Source organism: Nipponia nippon, unplaced genomic scaffold (genome assembly GCF_047370975.1).
Source record: "Nipponia nippon isolate SJK-2023a ecotype South Korea unplaced genomic scaffold, ASM4737097v1 scaffold_4, whole genome shotgun sequence".
Taxonomy (NCBI): Eukaryota; Metazoa; Chordata; class Aves; order Pelecaniformes; family Threskiornithidae; genus Nipponia; species Nipponia nippon.
The window spans coordinates 29,104,914-29,122,817 of record NW_028262358.1 but is presented as its reverse complement, the minus strand read 5'-3'; the positions used below and the strand labels follow the sequence as shown (position 1 = coordinate 29,122,817).

The 17,904-nt window shown below is 37.6% G+C and overlaps 1 protein-coding gene across 9 annotated transcripts in view; it reads right to left on the bottom strand.

Annotated features, from left to right (window-relative positions):
• PPM1B (protein phosphatase, Mg2+/Mn2+ dependent 1B) overlaps positions 1-17,904 on the bottom strand; it is a 78,511-nt gene that overhangs the window by 29,281 nt on the left and 31,326 nt on the right. For 6 of the 9 annotated variants that reach the window (XM_087777407.1, XM_087777404.1, XM_087777403.1 and 3 more), the window contains 2 exons: positions 9,309-10,172; positions 7,254-7,371 (listed from right to left, as the gene is read on the bottom strand). In XM_087777407.1, coding sequence (XP_087633533.1) covers positions 7,254-7,371; positions 9,309-10,154 — 964 coding nt within the window. In that variant the 5' untranslated portion in view covers positions 10,155-10,172. Of the gene's footprint in view, positions 1-7,253; positions 7,372-9,308; positions 10,173-17,442; positions 17,600-17,904 lie in introns of all 9 variants that reach the window. The other 3 variants (XM_087777411.1, XM_087777410.1, XM_087777405.1) reach the window with 2 other exon arrangements.

Below are 17,904 nucleotides of genomic sequence, written 5' to 3'. Positions count from 1 at the left end.
TAAAAAAACTTCAGCCTGTATCCTGGCTACTATCCAAAGATAAACAAAATCGCTTAAATTTCTTAAAACCAGTTGATTATATTCTGGATGCCTGACCTGGAGCCTGCAACTAAACCAGAAGCAGCTACAGTTTGAGTTTCTGAAGTGAATAGAAAAGCACATCACCTACCCACTTGAAACACTGCATCCCAAGTGTCCTGGTATTTAAGCCTCTCTTGACGTCTATCACCTATCTAGAAAGCAAGTGGTATGCAGGCTTCTCTCAGCACTACTAAAAACAACAAAGTCCTTGCAAGGTACTCGCCTACTCTGTGTCAGGGAGGTCTGTAGGAAAGCCCCCAAAAGCTACTCTACTTTTAGAATAGTTTTACTACCCTGTAACAAATAAGGCACTATGCTTCTAAGCCCCAATTTTAAGTCAGCACCATACAGTCTCTGCGATGAATAAGCTAGGTATACTACTATTAGAAGCGATTTAAACATTCTTCCATGAAACTTTATGTATATTATCATCCATCCATCAAGAATGAATCATGGCTAGGCAAAGGAAATGACAGCTGAGTGTGTGTGCTTGAATATTAGAATCTTGATCGCTTCTTCCATACACATTCACACAAATCAGCCACAAGTCTCTTTATACATTACGTCCTTTTGTGCAGTTCTACCTAGTTAGAAGTAGATTGTACCACTATAATGTAATTTTGTTGAGTCACATCTGATAGGAAATGTGTCTTATGCATATACTGCTTTTGATACAAGGAGCACATCTGGTTCTGTACATACTAAAAGCAGACAAATAGCAAGAATTAATAAGAAGAAAGGCTACGGAAGTAAGCACTTACTAAATATTGATGCAAGCATAACATTTTTGTATCTTCTTAAAAGGGGATTAAAGCAATCACAACTAGGGATTGCTGTATATTTCTTGGTACTGGAAACTTTTATTTATACTGTATAACCACTTCTCAGGGAGTGCTGAACTGAACCAAACCACAAGCATCTTCTCTCCAGTTCTAGAAGGTGACAAATCAGGAATTCTGGTGGAACTATCTCCTTTTTCTTTTCCTAACATTAGGGTGAATAATTTCATCTAGAACATGTCCCCTCTCTTAAAAAAAAAAGCTTCCTAACAGAAAAACCGAGAATAAAGCAAATGACCAAGCACGACCTTTTTTCATCACACATCAGTTAGCAGACTGACACTGTGGATTTGTTTGACAAAGGCCACTAGAGAAAGAAGCCAAATGTTTTCAGAAACAGATTTATAGGCATTTACAAGGTTTTCACCTTCATCTCTGTGATGTTAAGAATAACCCTGCAATTAAATTTTTTCCCTGAATGTGCAAAACATGATTGCAGAAACTTTTGCATCTGCATTGCTAATTCAGACACTTGGAGAATAATTTCCTGATATTATCATATATGCAAATCTATGAAAGTCCACTATGAAGTCTACCAGTTTACCCCTAAAATGCTTTTCACTAAAAGCCTAACACTTAACTCAGAGATAAGCATTTTGCAAATTCAGACAAAATGATTTCAATTTTATATAATGCAAGTCCCCAACCAGACAGCGTTACAAGTTTTTTATGTTCCAACTATATAAAAGTAGTATAGAAATCAAATGCTTTCATTTCCAGCTATAAGATTATGGCAGATCAGTTTTATATACAGTATATATTCCACATATGTAAAATGCACCACCCAGCTCACTGTATTAACTGAGTATTAATCTATTATTAAGAGTGTTTAAGCCTATATAGAACACGTGCCCCTATTTATGATTTGGGGGGTTAGTGTGTTTTGTTTGTGTGTTTTTTGTTTTGTTTTGTTTTTTTAAACTGCACCTGATACACCCTTTCAAACAAACTGAAACGTATCAGAGAATTGATTTGACTTCTGTGCCTAGCTTTCTCTTCCGGTGACCAAACTTCAGATCTCTAAAAAACAGAGAACGGGAAGTAGCATTTGAAAGTGGCAGTAAGAGAAGACTGACCTAGCATAACTTAACTACTGTCCAACACCTGCAATACTTTGGAAATTAACCAATTCAGTGACTCCAAACAGAAGCACGGCTGTGCTCACCACCATCAATGACTCAACCACAAGCTACTGACTAACAGCCTCCTAAGTATTTCAGAAGACCCTTGAATGGGCAGCTTTGGAATGCAGTTACACACGTTCTGCCAACCTCAAGACCCAAACTAGCAAGAGAGCTTTGGTATACAGTTCGTCCACTAGAAATCTCTATAAACTATCACTTGCTGAGTTTGTTTTTTTAATAACTCTGGTTAAAAAAAAACAACTCTGTTTTGGTATTAGAACAATAATTCTCTTTTGCTTTAATAACTCTGGAGAGATCTTATGGAACTACCAACTCAACTCATTGTACAAATACACAGGATCTCAGCATTCTCCTTAGGAATGTACAAAGACAGACTACAAATGTTACATGTGTACGTATTAAACTGGTTTTGGACAGATCTTTTGTTTTTTTTAAAAACAAACAAAAGCATGCTTCAAACAACAATGCCTTTCTCTCCAAGCATAGCAGTGAAAAAAGCCTGTTGTCTAAAAGGTTTGATGGGTTAGTCCAGTCAGCTTGAAATTTAAGGTCCACAAGAGAACAGAAGAATGTTCCATATGGAACCGTGTACATTCATTAAGAACAAATACCACTGATCAGACTAAAATTGCTTCAGGAAGTCCCGAAGGGTTTTATACTAAGTGCCAATGTTTAAATTAGTCACTCACTGAAAGACAAGAGCATGTAAGAGAACTCATAGCTTGTATTTTTGACAACATCTCCATCTTTGCAGCTTAGTAGTTTTATGACAAGCTGATTTTTTTCAGAATGCTTTTACTACAGGTATAAATAAAATTGTTATTGGCTATCAACCAACTGCACATAACTTGTGAGCTGTTAAATTCTTCAACAGATAAAGAAACATTGTTGCACACAATAATTTAACATTAACAAAGTCCATTATTTGCCTTTTGAAAGGAACAGTCATCATCTAGTCTGGTATTTTAAACATTAGCAAATCTACTACAGCTTCTCACTATATACAATCACTTGCTGTAACTGAACATAGATTCTTGGACTTAGCTGCCTAGCTTACCACATTCAGAGCCTCAAAACACATCAGAATTACAAATACATTATAAAGAATATATTTCCCTGAAGCAGAGTATCCTGAGGTGTTAACTGTATTTAGAATACATCTAAAGAAATACAACTTCTGTTTTTTGAAAATAACTAGAAGAGATGATTAAATCCCTATTATCAACATCACAACCTAATCTACCAGGCTTTAAGTTTTTAGAATTAAAGGCAGTTTCAACCTTTCAGGCACAGCTTTTTTATACGCTGTTTTCCAGACTACACTTAGTCTAAAGATGAATGCAAAATTGGTTATGGCAGTTGTACTTTCCTGATCAAAAAGATGTTTCCAACTTCCAAAACTTTTCCCTACTACTCCAACACTTGAGATCATGCTCTCCCCACCTTTTTTTTAAAGTTAAAAGTATTTCTGCTCTCTACTTAAACCTTTAAATTGGACTACTTTTTTAAAAGAATCCAACACCTTTCCAAACAATTCTCCGCATGCTGCTTAGCGGTTTGAAACATTGTGTTACAGCTTCTCTTTATCATTTCTGAACCAGTAATACCTAAGGCACAAAGGTAAGGTAAAAATTGCAGTCCAACAATTTTTTTTTTCTTTTTAAGGAGACTGCATCAAAATGACAATTTCATAGAATTTATTATGAATGCAAAAATTTGTTAGGAAACAGGTAAATATTTCAAGCTCTTCTGAAGTCTGTTTCCTTTATTTTCTCCACTTCTTGACAGAATTTCCTCAAATATGCTAACTCTCATTTCTTGCTAAATACTTGACATTTAAGGGCCTTGCACTCTGTCCAATTAGCAGAACACAGGATGGCACAGGGAACTCATGGGGGGGTGGGGGGAATCAAGGAGAGCTGAAGCAACAGAAGTCCAAGCTTTGAAGCAACTCATTTCTCTGGAGCGCTTAAGCTTAACAATCATTTTGAGTTACATTCCAAATGGCTCTGCATCACTTCAGACTACAAAGTCTCCACTTGGTTTTGGTCTGTGTAGCATTTGTTAAATATGACAATATAGCTAAAATACATTTCTGCTAAGAAGTTATTTTGATATGTTAAAGTAGAAACTCAATTATGCTACAACACTGCATTGCTACTAGCAAATAGTGCTTCCTACGTCATTCTCAGTTAATCCAGTCACTCTGATCAGACGTTAACTGACAGCTTTTCTATTAATTTTCTTAACATTCACTTATGAAAGCAATAAAATACACTGCAGTTCCATACATTTTTCACCTATTTGCTAATTGAGAGAGAAGCCACCAAGAAGCTGGGAATACTAACCGGTAACCACTGTGTGCACACCTGATTGCTGTCAGTGAAGGTAACTGCTCCTGGCTCTCTCCCAGAGCCTATTAACAGCTCATGTACTCTATTCAGACACAGGAAGATAATAGGTATTTATCTTAACTAGTGTCATCTAGGAAGCCTGGGATTTAAGCCAAGTTCTGAGAAACGTGCCTAGAGTTAGCATTTGAAGTGACCATTAGCTCTCTCTAATCTCAACAGAAACTACAACCATGCAAGCCATGTCAATTTAGATCCCATTTAAACAAGAGGTAAAGACACCAGGCACACAACTCCAGCACATTCAGAGATAACTTGTATCGTGGCCTGAAGGCCTTCTTTTATTATATATATATATATATATATATTATTATATATATGTTTGTTACATCAACTATCTAGATTATGGGGACACTGACGCAAACAAAAAAAATTCTAAGTTTACCTCATTTGCTTAAGAAAGCAATAAAAAAGATATCTAGACAAAGAACATAAGTGATTGTCACAGCTGTTCTACAGTAAGTGTCATTTCTAGCATTAAAATAAGTTTGAGAATTTTTGATACTGAAGTGGCAAAACTAACAGTTGTCCACAGCAACCAGGTTACAGTGGCAGCACATACATTTCCATGTCACTGTTGCATTTTACACTGAATTAGCATTAAGAAAAGTTATGAATGGTTAGCTGTTGGATTTTTGCTGTTGTACACTCTCAGAAGATTCCTGATCTCCTCGGATCTACATATTACTTCTCATTTATAGCTAATGCTACTTATTTGGATATGAAATTCTTTCTAATAAAAGCACATCCAATCAGTCCTTTCAGTATCCATTATAGCATGTTAAAAAAACAGTGGGTGTCTCAGATATTCAAATAAACCGAAACCAACAAGAAAAACAGAAGTGGCATCTCTCACGTGATAGTGCTGGAGTCCTGTATTCTCATCAAATAGTCATAAAAAACAAGATTAAGTATTTTACCGCTACAGATTACACACCCCATACTTGGGTGCCTGGAAAGTTTCTGGATCCATGTTGAGAAAATTTGGTCAGTCATACCTTCTTTCATAAAAAATGCTCAAGCTCAGGCAGTCAGTGGCCAGAGCTGTGGCTTATGTCATTGAGACCTTCTTGCAGTCTCAAGATGGTGGCTTCATGCTGGTTCTGACCTGCAAAGTCCCAAACATCTTGGCACCCGAATCGAAAATTACTTTCATGGAACTCTGCTGAAGTCCTGTAGACTGCCAATATCACATTTTTTAATGTGAACACAGAAAAGTACCATCTGGACAGCAATACTATAGTATAAAGCTACACCACTGGTCTCAGCACCTGGAACAAACGCATCTAAGGCGGCTAGACAACTCATTATCCATCTACAAAGGGACCACCTCTTCGTGAAGCACAGTTAAACTTGGACCTAGTGATCAGAATATTCTAGTCCAGGCCCGAAACAAGTCAAGAAAGGGTACAAGTTATCTCAGATAGCTTTCTCCTCAGTAAACCCTTTCCTTCTTTGAATACTGTTGCTATAACTGACAGTTCCAGCAAATGGGTTAATAAATTGCATCACCATAAGTGGGTGACAGTGCTTCAGTACTCTTCTGATGAGATTACAGAAGTTTAAAGAATCGTAACAACAAGGCTTTCAAAACCTCTGATGACTGCTTCTTTCCAATGATGCTACTTCACAGTATTACCCTAGCAACACTTGTAACAGCAAGACAAACTGTTCCAAGAACTCTCTTATTTTCACACCTGGGTTGCTTCTGCAAATACCCGTGCCAACATAAGAACAATATTATAAAAAAAGGCAAAACTTTCAATATCAGCTCTGAACTTCAGTCAACTCTACCAAACCTGAGCTATAGCTGGACCACTAGAATAACTGAGAAGATTGAAGAGACCGGGAGGCCACTACATATAGCTGTCGTCAGACCTTAGAACAGTCTTAGCCAGTGATAAAAGATTTTAAATTAGAAGCAACAGTTTGAAAGGCTGCTTCAAATATCAGGTTTTCTGACATTAAGAATGCTGCAGAAAAGCAATAATTATACAAGGGCAAGTCTTTCATTCTTAGTCAAGCTAACTTTCCTTTCACTGTTTCTGCTTAAGGGACAAAGTTGCATTCAACCTTTTGTATAAGTAAAGAGAGTTATAAAATCAGTGACTAAATGAAACTGGTTAGGAATTAGGTGTAGTCCTCCATGAAAGTTCTAGATGATTATATGGTTTTTATTCACACATACACAGACACTTGGTAAGCATTCAGAATCCAAGGGGATGATTTAAGGCTCTTGTATTCATAGGTATTTTGATCATTTATACTCTGTTAAGTTTTTGCAAAAGTGCATTTAAAAAAGACATTGGTGTGAAAAATAACTCACAGCTGTGTTAAATAGAACAGTTAAAAAAGCTTGGATAATTAGATGAATGAGTTGTCCCTTCATGAAAACCTGATACAGCTTTTTCTTTTTGTCAAAACCTTTCGGGAAAAAAAGGGAGCAAGTATCACAAGTATCCCTTTTACTGATATTTTTATAAGCAAGACATTAACAATATCACAACTAGCTGATATAACACTGCAAGGTCAGTGGTTGCATTTTGACCTATAAAGACAGAAGTAAAAACCTAAAGCTCACATTAAGAAAACACTTATGGAATACCAGGATAAACTAACCACATGGCTTAAAACATTTTTCCTGACACACAAAAAATCAGAATTAGAACCAGGCCTGAATTTGACTCAAGGTATAGTGGCATCATGGCTTTCAGGCTTTTTGTTTTCATGCTCAAGAAGGTTCTGAAAGCATTTCTAATGAACAAAAGATTTCTTACCTTCAACCCGTGATTCCAAGTACTTATCCAACTCGGCATCTTTTTTCACTGCCTCATCTGAGACCTTAGGAGCATTCGAAAAACAAACTAGTACGATACTCATGTTATCACGACTCCCCTATACGTCAAAGAAAAAAGACGAGTTAGGATCTTTAGTCTTATTTTTCATTTTTCTATGCTAGTCACATTATTACTTGTTCCAAATAGAGTACTAAAGATATACCTGCGAAAAAATAAACTTTGCAATAAAACTGTATTTTCATTAATAAGAACATCTAAGTTTCCCAACTGAACTACTCACTAGAATTAATTTTACTGATTTTTATTGTACATTTAGCATTAACATTTAAAATATTTAATGGACTTATTTACATGTCAACCATTTAAATATAATATCAAGAAAACAGGTCAGAAATTAGACAGTCATTTAATGTTACCTTAAGCCAAGTTAGGAAAACAACTCATGTTGCAAAAGGAAATGCAGAATACTTATCCTAGACTACTACAATAGCTAGCTCCAGCTAATAATTTATTTCAGTTTGAGAGCATTAATGTAAGAAATTACATTGATTACAAATCTGTTCATCAGAATGCACCTGTGTCATACATAGCAACTAGAAGAAAATAAGTACAAAATATGAATTTATTTAGTATGGCCAAGCTGACCTCACAGACATCATGTGCTCAGCAACATCAGCCAACAGCTTTTTCAGATACTAACTTCAACGCCAGTTCTTCACTAGTAAGCTCTGATACCACTTTCCTGCTCATATTTAATTTTCAAAATTATAAACCACAGCCAAATTTAAAAACAGTGCTTAAGTATCTTACAAGGAGAGCCAGTAGAACCATAATTTAAACTCCTAGTTTGAAATCAAGATTTTTTTTTTTTTTAAAAGGAAATTTAGGTGCCATTAGTCACTGCATATTGTTTCTTTGTAAAACCAACCTACTGGATAGTTCCTATCATCTATCACAACAACTCCTTCTCCTGAAGAAATTATGTAAGAATTTAACATTAGAATAAATTCCTTCAGAAGTATTCAGGAGTTATTCTACGTTCCCTTTTGTACCAATATGGGGACACCTATCTTTTACAGCATTTAATATTATGTGGTACAATTCACATCCTGAAGACAGAGGGCAACATTCCAATATTGTTACAAACTGCAGAGATGCAGGATCTGACTTTGTAAAATAAACACAAGGCCAAGGCTCAGTTTTACTGAAATTACACTAGAGTGACCATCCTTTAACTAGGCTGGTGAAGTGCTTGATTAGAAAAGCCACAGCATTTAAACCAATCACACAATGTATGGTATATGCTGGAATACAATCCTATTTCTGAAAAAAATTACCCTTACCCTTCAGTGTTAGAATTCTGAATTTTAGTATTTTCCTCAAAATTGCATGTTTGGTCTGTGGCTTAATGAAGGAACTCTATTTACACTAGTAGGAGTTGCATTTTTCAGGGAATGCTGGAAATAGTATACCTATGAAACATTTGTAGGGCGACTTGTAGTTGCTCTGAACAAACTCTAAATTTGAGGAGTACAAGCAAGCTCAGATGCAAAACTAGCGTTTCTCTGCCTAAACTACAACAATAAGCAGAGGACACCACTTCAGATGACAGACAAACCATACCTTGAAGAGGAGATGGTGCAAACACTGCTTTTATGCAAAGGATATGAACACTGCCCAACTTGGAAGAACAAAAAAAATAATAAAAAAACCCACACAGAATACCTTGCACAGAATTTATTAATTTTAAGAATTTTCTGTTTGGAAACAAAGTTTAAAGCTGAAACTATATGCAAGCGTTACTTGAGAAAATAATAAAAACCTTTATTTTTGCAATTGCTATCACCTCTCCAGGCACAAAGGATAAGGTTGTATATTCTTCAGCAAGGATATATTGTCAAATAGATACAGAAGTTTGAGGGAAGGAAGAGGGGGAAGGGGAAGAGCAGGCCAGGAACTGCTGTTAACACTGTACCTACCCATCTAAACAGAAGATCATTTTAGAACAGCTGCTTGGAGAAAACAGTTACATACCTTATGTAAACAAGTGTCCACTACCCAATTGCACACTTTTTCCAGGTCATCTGATACTTCAAGTCTAGACTTAACAAATTCACAGAGCTCTTCATTGCTCATTACATCCCAGATTCCATCACAAGCCAAGATGATAAACTCATCTTCTTCTGCCCTTAAAATTTCACAAACCTCAGGCTCTGGAGAAACAAGTTGTTCTGTAGGGCCTTTACCATCAACACATTTGTAGTCATAGTCCCCCAGAGCTCGAGAAACTGCCAATGAGCCATTAACACGCTGAATCATTACACTGCCTCCTGCATTTTGGATTCGCTCTTTCTCCCTTGGGTTGCAAGGTTTGTGATCCTGTGTTGAAAAACAGACTTGTCCATTCCTATAGAGAACAGCACGTGAATCACCACAATTGATAAAGTATACATGCTCAGGTGAAATCATTACTCCCACTGCTGTTGAGCCACTTCTGTCCATCCCATTTCTGAGGTCTGAGAAATTGCGCATATACTCATCAATTTTCAAAAAGCCAGTTCTGATTCCACTCTTGACATTTTCCACTGAAGGTTCAAGAGCAGATCCAGGTTTTTCTGTCGCCCTAAAGTCTTCATTGTTAGTGATGTGTTCTAATAAGTGCGTGGAGCAATAATTTGCAACACGAGATCCCGCGTGACCATCATAGACAGCAAAAAAGGACCAGTCCTCTAAGCCATGGGGAATACCTACAACGGCTGTGTGAGCATCTTCCATTTCCACTCTCCATCCCTGCATACTGCTGAGGCCATAACGCAAGCCATTCCCTGCACCATGAGCATTATGTTTTTCAGTTTTTGGTTTATCCAAAAATGCACCCATGTTTATGCAATATTGAATCTGGAAAACAGAGAAGAAAAGTCTTACTTATAAAACCACCACTCCATGTAAGCTTTGTTCTCCCTTTCCTGTGTTGTTTCTTTATATTACAAGTGATAAAGCATGCACATGTGCAGAAGTCAACAACTATAATGGGGGGAAAAAGTAATTAATAAATGACATGAATGAAGTGTGAACTTACAGACCCGTTTGCATTTTTGGTGGGGTTTTTTTTTTTTTTGGTGGCGTGTTGCATCTTTTAAAGAGCTACTTCATCAAAATTAAAGGCTTTCCATATGAAGGCAGAGCAGTTCACATACCTTTGCAGCCCTGCCAATTTTGTCATTCGCTGCAGAAACTAATTCATGCCGGAAAAACAACCACCCTATGACTCCTATTTTCTTTCCAGTTTTATTGTGGCATGAATAAAAGCTAATACTTCATAAATAAGAACTGACTGGTCTCACTAGCTTTGCATGTACTGTGCTGCTACTGTACTCTTGTAAAGCATGACACAAGCGACAATAGAGGAATGTAGACCATCTGCCAAAGGAAACAAGAAGGCAAGTCCCACTTCGATCCAAGAAAACTCCTCACCGGATTCTCTTAATAAATTATACTTAGTCCTTTGTAAAAAACATTTCCATTTTTACCATCCCTAAAAGACATTCATGTGTTTACATGTGATTTTAAGTTCAAAGATGCATTGATCTTGATTTTAAAATGTATCCACTTACAAGAGATATGAGCTAAGGAAAGAAAATAATCCATAGAAAGTCAGAAGTTCTTCAATATCTGGAGACCTACTTCAAAATATATGAGAAAGAACCATCTTCAGAGAGCAAACTTGCAGGTGAAGTGTGAGTAATCAATGTTGAACCTTTAGAGGACTTCTGACTTCCTCTCCTGTACTAGACTACCTTGTACTTTACAAAGTCAGCAGAGAATACATTCTTTTAATCCACAGACCCCATAGTACTTTTCTGAGAACTTCAGAAACCTCAAATACCAAAGCCTCTGATCGTGCTAAAAATGACTGCCCCATGAAACCCTTAGTGACTGGATGTGAAAATGACAGCAACCTTGATCCAAAAAGAATTTGAGAGAATTGTGCCATGACTGACGCTGAGCAGTCTGTCACTAGGTCTCTGACACACTAGTACCCATCAAGCCTGCAGAGTCATGATAATCTAGTTCTGGTTTAAGAGTTTGTTACCAAGTCAGAAAAAGAGGTTAAGAAATCCTTACTTCTGCCATTCCTCTTATCTAAACACATTTTCAGCATACACAGCTTACTCTGACAGGAGAAATAAAAAGAATAGTAGAATGCAATAAGGAAAAGATTACAGTTAGATTATGCACCCCACCTCCCTTTTTAGGGTAAACTTTAGGACTTTCCTCCAGATAATCCAAACTTCTGCTACGGTGACCTCCATGAAGTGCTGAGGATCTCCAGCATTCCACAGAGCCCAACAGTTTGCTCACCAGTTATGTCTCTGTTGAAATACATCTCCCACTCTTGCTTTAATACAAATTTAGACAAACTTCCCCAAATACTACAGCAACTCCTGATGTGGTTTACTTTTTAGTCTAATTTTACTGTGTCTTAATTCAAGTTTAATGGCCTTTGATTCAGGTGCTACTAACATTATGCAAAAGGAGCAATGTTGTTCTGTAAGAGAGTGAAATTCATATAACTTGATGTACTTTTTCTTAAAAAAAAAAAAAAAAAAAAAATGTAGAGAGAAAGCACCCGGCTAAGTCAAATCAACTGAGAAATGCCAGACTTTAAAACAGCTCTTATGTTGGAGTACTATGCTATGTTCTAATTACAAGTCTTCAGATTATTTGTTCTGACGTGGAATAAAACACTAATGAGACTCCAGCTTTAGAAAGATTTGCTAGAGAAGATGATTTCTTAAACATTCAGCTAGAAATTGAGGGTTTGCATGGACAGTATAAATGCTAACACTGTGCAATTACCCCCTCTAGTTCAGCTATAAGATACTACCATGATTTTTGATCATTTCTCATTTATTAGGGAACTCTACACTTGCATAGAATCATTAAGGTTGGAAAAGACCCTTAAGATCATCAAGTCCAACCGTCAACCTAACACTGCCAAGTCCACCAATAAACCATGTCCTCGAGCACCACGTCTACCCGTCTTTTAAACACCTCCAGGGATGGAGACTCAACCACTTCCCTGGGCAGCCTGTTCCAGTGCCTGACTACCCTTTCGGTGAAGAAGTTTTTCCTAATGTCTAACCTAAACTTCCCCTGGCGCAGCTTGAGGCCATTTCCTCTCATCCTATCGCTTGTTACTAGGGAGAAGAGGCCGACCCCCACCTTGCTACAGCCTCCTTTCAGGTAGTTGTAGAGAGCAATAAGGTCTCCCCTCAGCCTCCTCTTCTCCAGACTAAACAACCCCAGTTCCCTCAACCGCTCCTCATAAGACTTGTGCTCTAGACCCTTCACCAACTTCGTTGCCCTCCTCTGGACACGCTCCAGCACCTCGATGTCCTTCTTGTAGTGAGGGGCCCAAAACTGAACACAGTACTTGAGGTGCGGCCTCACCAGTGCCGAGTACAGGGGCACTATCACCTCCCTGGTCCTGCTGGCCACACTATTCCTGATACGAGCCAGGATGCCATTGGCCCCCTTGGCCACCTGAGCACACTGCTGGCTCATGTTCAGGCGGCGGTCAATCAACAACCCCAACAGTTAGTTGTCTCTATGTACCAATATTCTGCTATCAAGAAATCTGATGTTATAACACAAGTCTTGTACTTAGCAAATTGTCTTAAGTAGCCATTAAAAAAACAAAAGGAATTGTGTGACACCAAAGAAAGTATCCTGAGCCTTTTATGCTCTCCAAAATGGGCATTCCATGTACAAGGTGCACATCCTCAGCTGTAGAATCTACAGTAAAACCCAAATTATTAGGAGAACATGCTCAAGGGTTGTTGCCAATTCGATTTTACTCCATACAAACATAAAAATAGCCCTCAAACTAGATTTTTTTAAAGCAAAACCAGAAGTACCAATTTCATAGACAATGGTACATCTAATACAAAAAAGCAAGTTACAGAATAACTTCAAACTACTAGGTCATCTAACATTCTCAAAATACTTTCCATACTTTTAACAACTTGAAAAGTCATTAAGCCCTTTCAAAACACAAACTATCCATCCTAAACTTCACCCACCTTCCCAATCAGTTCAATTTTACAATATTAAAGAATTTAATGCACAAGAAACTACAAATATTACCTTTATTCTTTATCTCTGAGTCACCATCCACTGGCCTCTAATTATATTACTGGGGATAGCAAAGATGAAGATAAAATGACTATACAACCTTATGTTGTGCATTGTAAGTTTCACACTGTATGTAATTTGCAAGTGAAAGTAGTATGTTACATTCTACTCAATTATTTGCATCATCATTTTTCCTTCTTTATCTTAAAAGAATATTTGCAACACTGCTATGCTGGTTTTAGCTGGGATAGAGTTAATTTTCTTCATAGTAGCTAGTACGGGGCTATGTTTTGGATTTGTGCTAAAACAGTGTTGCTACTACAGGGATGCTTTCATTAGTGCTGAGCAGTGCTTACACAGAGTCAAGGCCTTTTCTGCTTCTCACCCCACCCCACCAGCGAGCAGGCTGGGGGTGCACAAGAAGTTGGGAGGGGACACAGCTGGCACGGCTGACCCCAACTGACCAAAGGGATGTTGCATACCATATGACGTCATGCTCAGCATATAAAGCGGGGGGGAAGAAGGAGGAAGGGGAAGGACATTTGGAGGGATGGTGTTTCTCTTCCCAAGTAACTGTTACACGTGACAGAGCCCTGTTTTCCTGGAGATGGCTGAACACCCGCCTGCTGGTGGGAAGTAGTGAATGAATTCCTTGTTTTGCTTTGCTTGCTTGCACAGCTTTTGCTTTACCTATTAAACTGTCTTTATCTCAGTCCACAAGTTTTCTCACTTTTATTCTTCTGATTCTTTCCCTCATCCCACTGAGGAGGTGGGGGGCGAGTAAGCGGCTGTGTGGTACTTAGTTGCTGGCTGGGGTTAAACCACAACTGTAAATCAGTGGAAGCAACACACAGCAACAGAAATGAGGTATTTGTACTTTGTGAGCTACACAGCCAAAATGCTTTTCACAACCCTTTCTTTTGAGAGATCTGATTTTGCTTTGAAAAAAACAAACAAAAAAGCAGCAGTGTCAAATGGTGTCATAGAAGTAAAGGCAGGCAGTGCTACACACCACCACAAACAAGTGCTCTCAGCAACTGATGCTCTCTGTTAAGAGCTGAACAAGTTCCACATAGTTTAATAGTTCATCTAACATCAGTAGATTTCTGAAAGGATTTTAATAGCTGATGACCACTCATTCACAAGTTACACACAATATAAGGCTATTTTAAAAGCACACAAAAATATTCTTACCGGTAGAAGGTAATACACAACTGAAATGCTGCCAAAATGACAGAAGTCCTCCAACACTTCAGACCTTGTATGAGATTCCTTCAAATGAGTTAAGTATGTCCTTACGTTCTCAAAAATCAAAAGTGTGGAAGAAATATGACTGAGTAAGGAAAAAGATCAAAGCCTAACTAATTGCAAAAGCCTGAGCTCAGTATTGAGTGTTGCATTTTATATATATATAATAAAAAATACTGTGTAAAAAAAACCACCAAGAGCACATGTTCCACATCTTAGCTTTACCAATTCCATAAGTGGTTTCACTTCTCACAGCACAGGAGTGAGAAACTGAAAAGAAAGATTATACTATTCAAGACTATATTCTTGATATTCTAAATATCCTATTTAATATTACAAATCTTTAATAAACGATGCAGAGATTGATTTGCAATCAGTAAAAAGTTTAGGAATCAACTTACAGCTGGCCCTATGAAAGACACCAAACGTAGAAGAAATCTTTCTATCACTGTTTATATTATGTAGACTACATAAGGCAGCAACTGGTTTGAAGACAAGCCGAAAAAGTCAAGCCATTTCAGTGAGCACGGAAGAAAACACAGTGATTTCACCGACTCATTGAAATTCAGGTTTTCAATCAAAATTATCAGTGATAGTGAGGCAAAAGACGACTTAAAATGGATGAACACCTGTTCTGTTAAAAGCTTCATTTTTAATAGTAACAACTTTCAGCATTTTAAAAATACTAAGAGGTTACAGAAAATAACAAGCAAATGACATGGCATACACGTGAGTACAGTATATTCCTATCAGGTATTACGCACAAATGTAATGTGAACTTCCTATCTACAGTGTCAATGCACACAACTATCTCTAGCAGTAACCTCAGCTGTGTATTTACCTATGCACATCAGAGACATTTTAATGAAATTTGTGGAATCGTACCAAACTTTTTTTTAAAGATGCTTTGCTAAAAAAGTAAAAACAAACAGAAAAACCAAAACACAACAAACAAAACATTACTTGTTTTCTCCAAAATGAAAGTTACAAAATAAAATGGTTCCACTGGAAAAACAGTACCCTGGTACTCACATCTAGTTTTGTCCCTCTTAACATCTCAGGCTAGATCAGTAAACAGACTTGAGCACCTAAAAATGGGACTCAGCCAAACTGACCTGAAAAAATCCTACAGAAGGCAAAGCCTATCATAGGTCTAACCTGGTGTTTCCATCTCTTACTTTAAGCACTATCTAGCACTAGGCTAGATACAAGTCAATCTTGACACAAACACCTAAATAACGCTTAAGTCAGGTCACAATTCACAAATTACAGAATCATAGAACGATTCATGTTGGAAGATACCTCTAAAGCTTATCTAGTCCAAACCCCTATTCAAAGTTCAATAAATATGATATCCAACACCAAAGATGGCTCGGGCTGTTCAGATCCTTGTCAAGTTTTGAACATCTCCAAGCATGGAGATGCCATAGCCTCCGAGCAACCAGTTCATGCTTGACCACATTCATAATGAAAACAGAACTCCCATCAGTGTCCCAACTCGTGTCCTTTGCCTCTTAGTCTTTCATTACACATCTCTGGGAAGAGCATAGCCCTACCTTCTCTATACCCTCCCACTACATAGTTGGAAAATAGCAACTGGATCCATGCCTTGGCCTGAGAAAACAATTTAATTTCCTTCTGGTGAAAATATTTACCCCACATAAGATTATTACCTGAAACTTTGACAATCTGCAAGACCATGTCTACTGTAATTCCCAAAACTTCCTTGGAAATGGGGAAGGCCTTAGTTCTCATCCATGCTCCTCAGACTATTCTCTAAAACAGTATATATTCTTCAGATCAAGAATGGAAACCTAGGATTCCCTTCTCCCAATAGTCTTCCCATCTCTGGGAAAAATAAGAGAGTAAGAATAATAATTAAAAAACCCAGTCACCTGGTAAGTGCCAATAATCACCAACGCCGGAAGGCTTTTAGAAGGCCTTTAGAGGAAGAAAATACTGGCCTTTCCCCCTCTCTGGCAACGGAAGAAACTGAATCGGAGCAATATGCTGCTAAAGCAGTGGCTCTAGCTACCACTCTGCTGTACACTCTTCATCTCTAGTTTTAAATCAATAGCTAAGCCATTTCCAGTTCAGGGCTGTGAGCCTCTAACAAGAGCTGACATCCCTTTCCCAGGGCAAAAACTTAACCCAAGGCTTACTTCTCTGAAGTCCTAACATATATTCTCTGATGCTTCCTACCTGATACAAACCCTATATGAGGTCCTTATTTCAATAAGCAATAATTCAGGCTCAGGAAGCCAGAGACATCTACCCTTTTGAGGTATGGAAGTATGAAGACAAAAGCCATGTCCTCAGACATGCAAGAAGAACTCGCGGTAAGTATCCTTTTCCCCACAGCTACACAGTGATGACTTTCTTTGGTATTAGAACAGCCATATTGTAAAGGGTCTTAAAATCAGGTCTGTGTCTAAGTTTGAATTTCTCTGTTTAAAAGAATAAAGAACCACACCCGCTGATTTTCTCCCAAGATCTACTTATAAAATGGCAAATGGTTCTTGCTCAGTTACAGGTATCCATGATTTTCTACTACATCCTGAAAGGGAAATAGGCAGCTACTTTAAATGAAAAGCATGCTCCTTTCCATATAGATTTATATTTAACAGGCAGAAATATTTACTTGCTGGTTGTCATTAAGGCAGACAAAATGTAATTAGATTATAAAGGTCTAAAAGCCATAATCAAAGTTTTTGTAGATACTATAAAATAATTTTCAGATCACATGTCAGTTTCAAAGAGAACATCACAACTAGACTAATACCTTGATGGCCAACAGTCCCAAAGGCAATAATGTATCTTTTCATATAATGAGAATGGTCCAACATCAATTTTGGGCTTAGGTCATAAAAGTGTACTGTAAAATGTCTCTTCCTCAGAAGGATTCACTCAATGGGCCAGTCATTTTTAATTAGTCAGTGCTGTGGAAAAGAAACAGTGCCAGAGTTTCCTGTTACAAAACACATGTGCTCCTGTTATAAAAAACAACATTTCAACAAAGAAAATGCTGCACTAGATATTGAAGATAAGTGATGAATAATATCTGTGACAAACAATTTCAAAGCTTACTGAAAGTGCAGGAAGAAATAACTTTTCTGGTTTAAGTAAAAAATTGAAACTTAGCCTTTGTAGAAAGCTCCTGTCTCCATCTTATACTCTCTCCCTTTAGTGTGCGTGTATGTGCATACACACACTCTACACATTACATATGTCTATACACACTGCA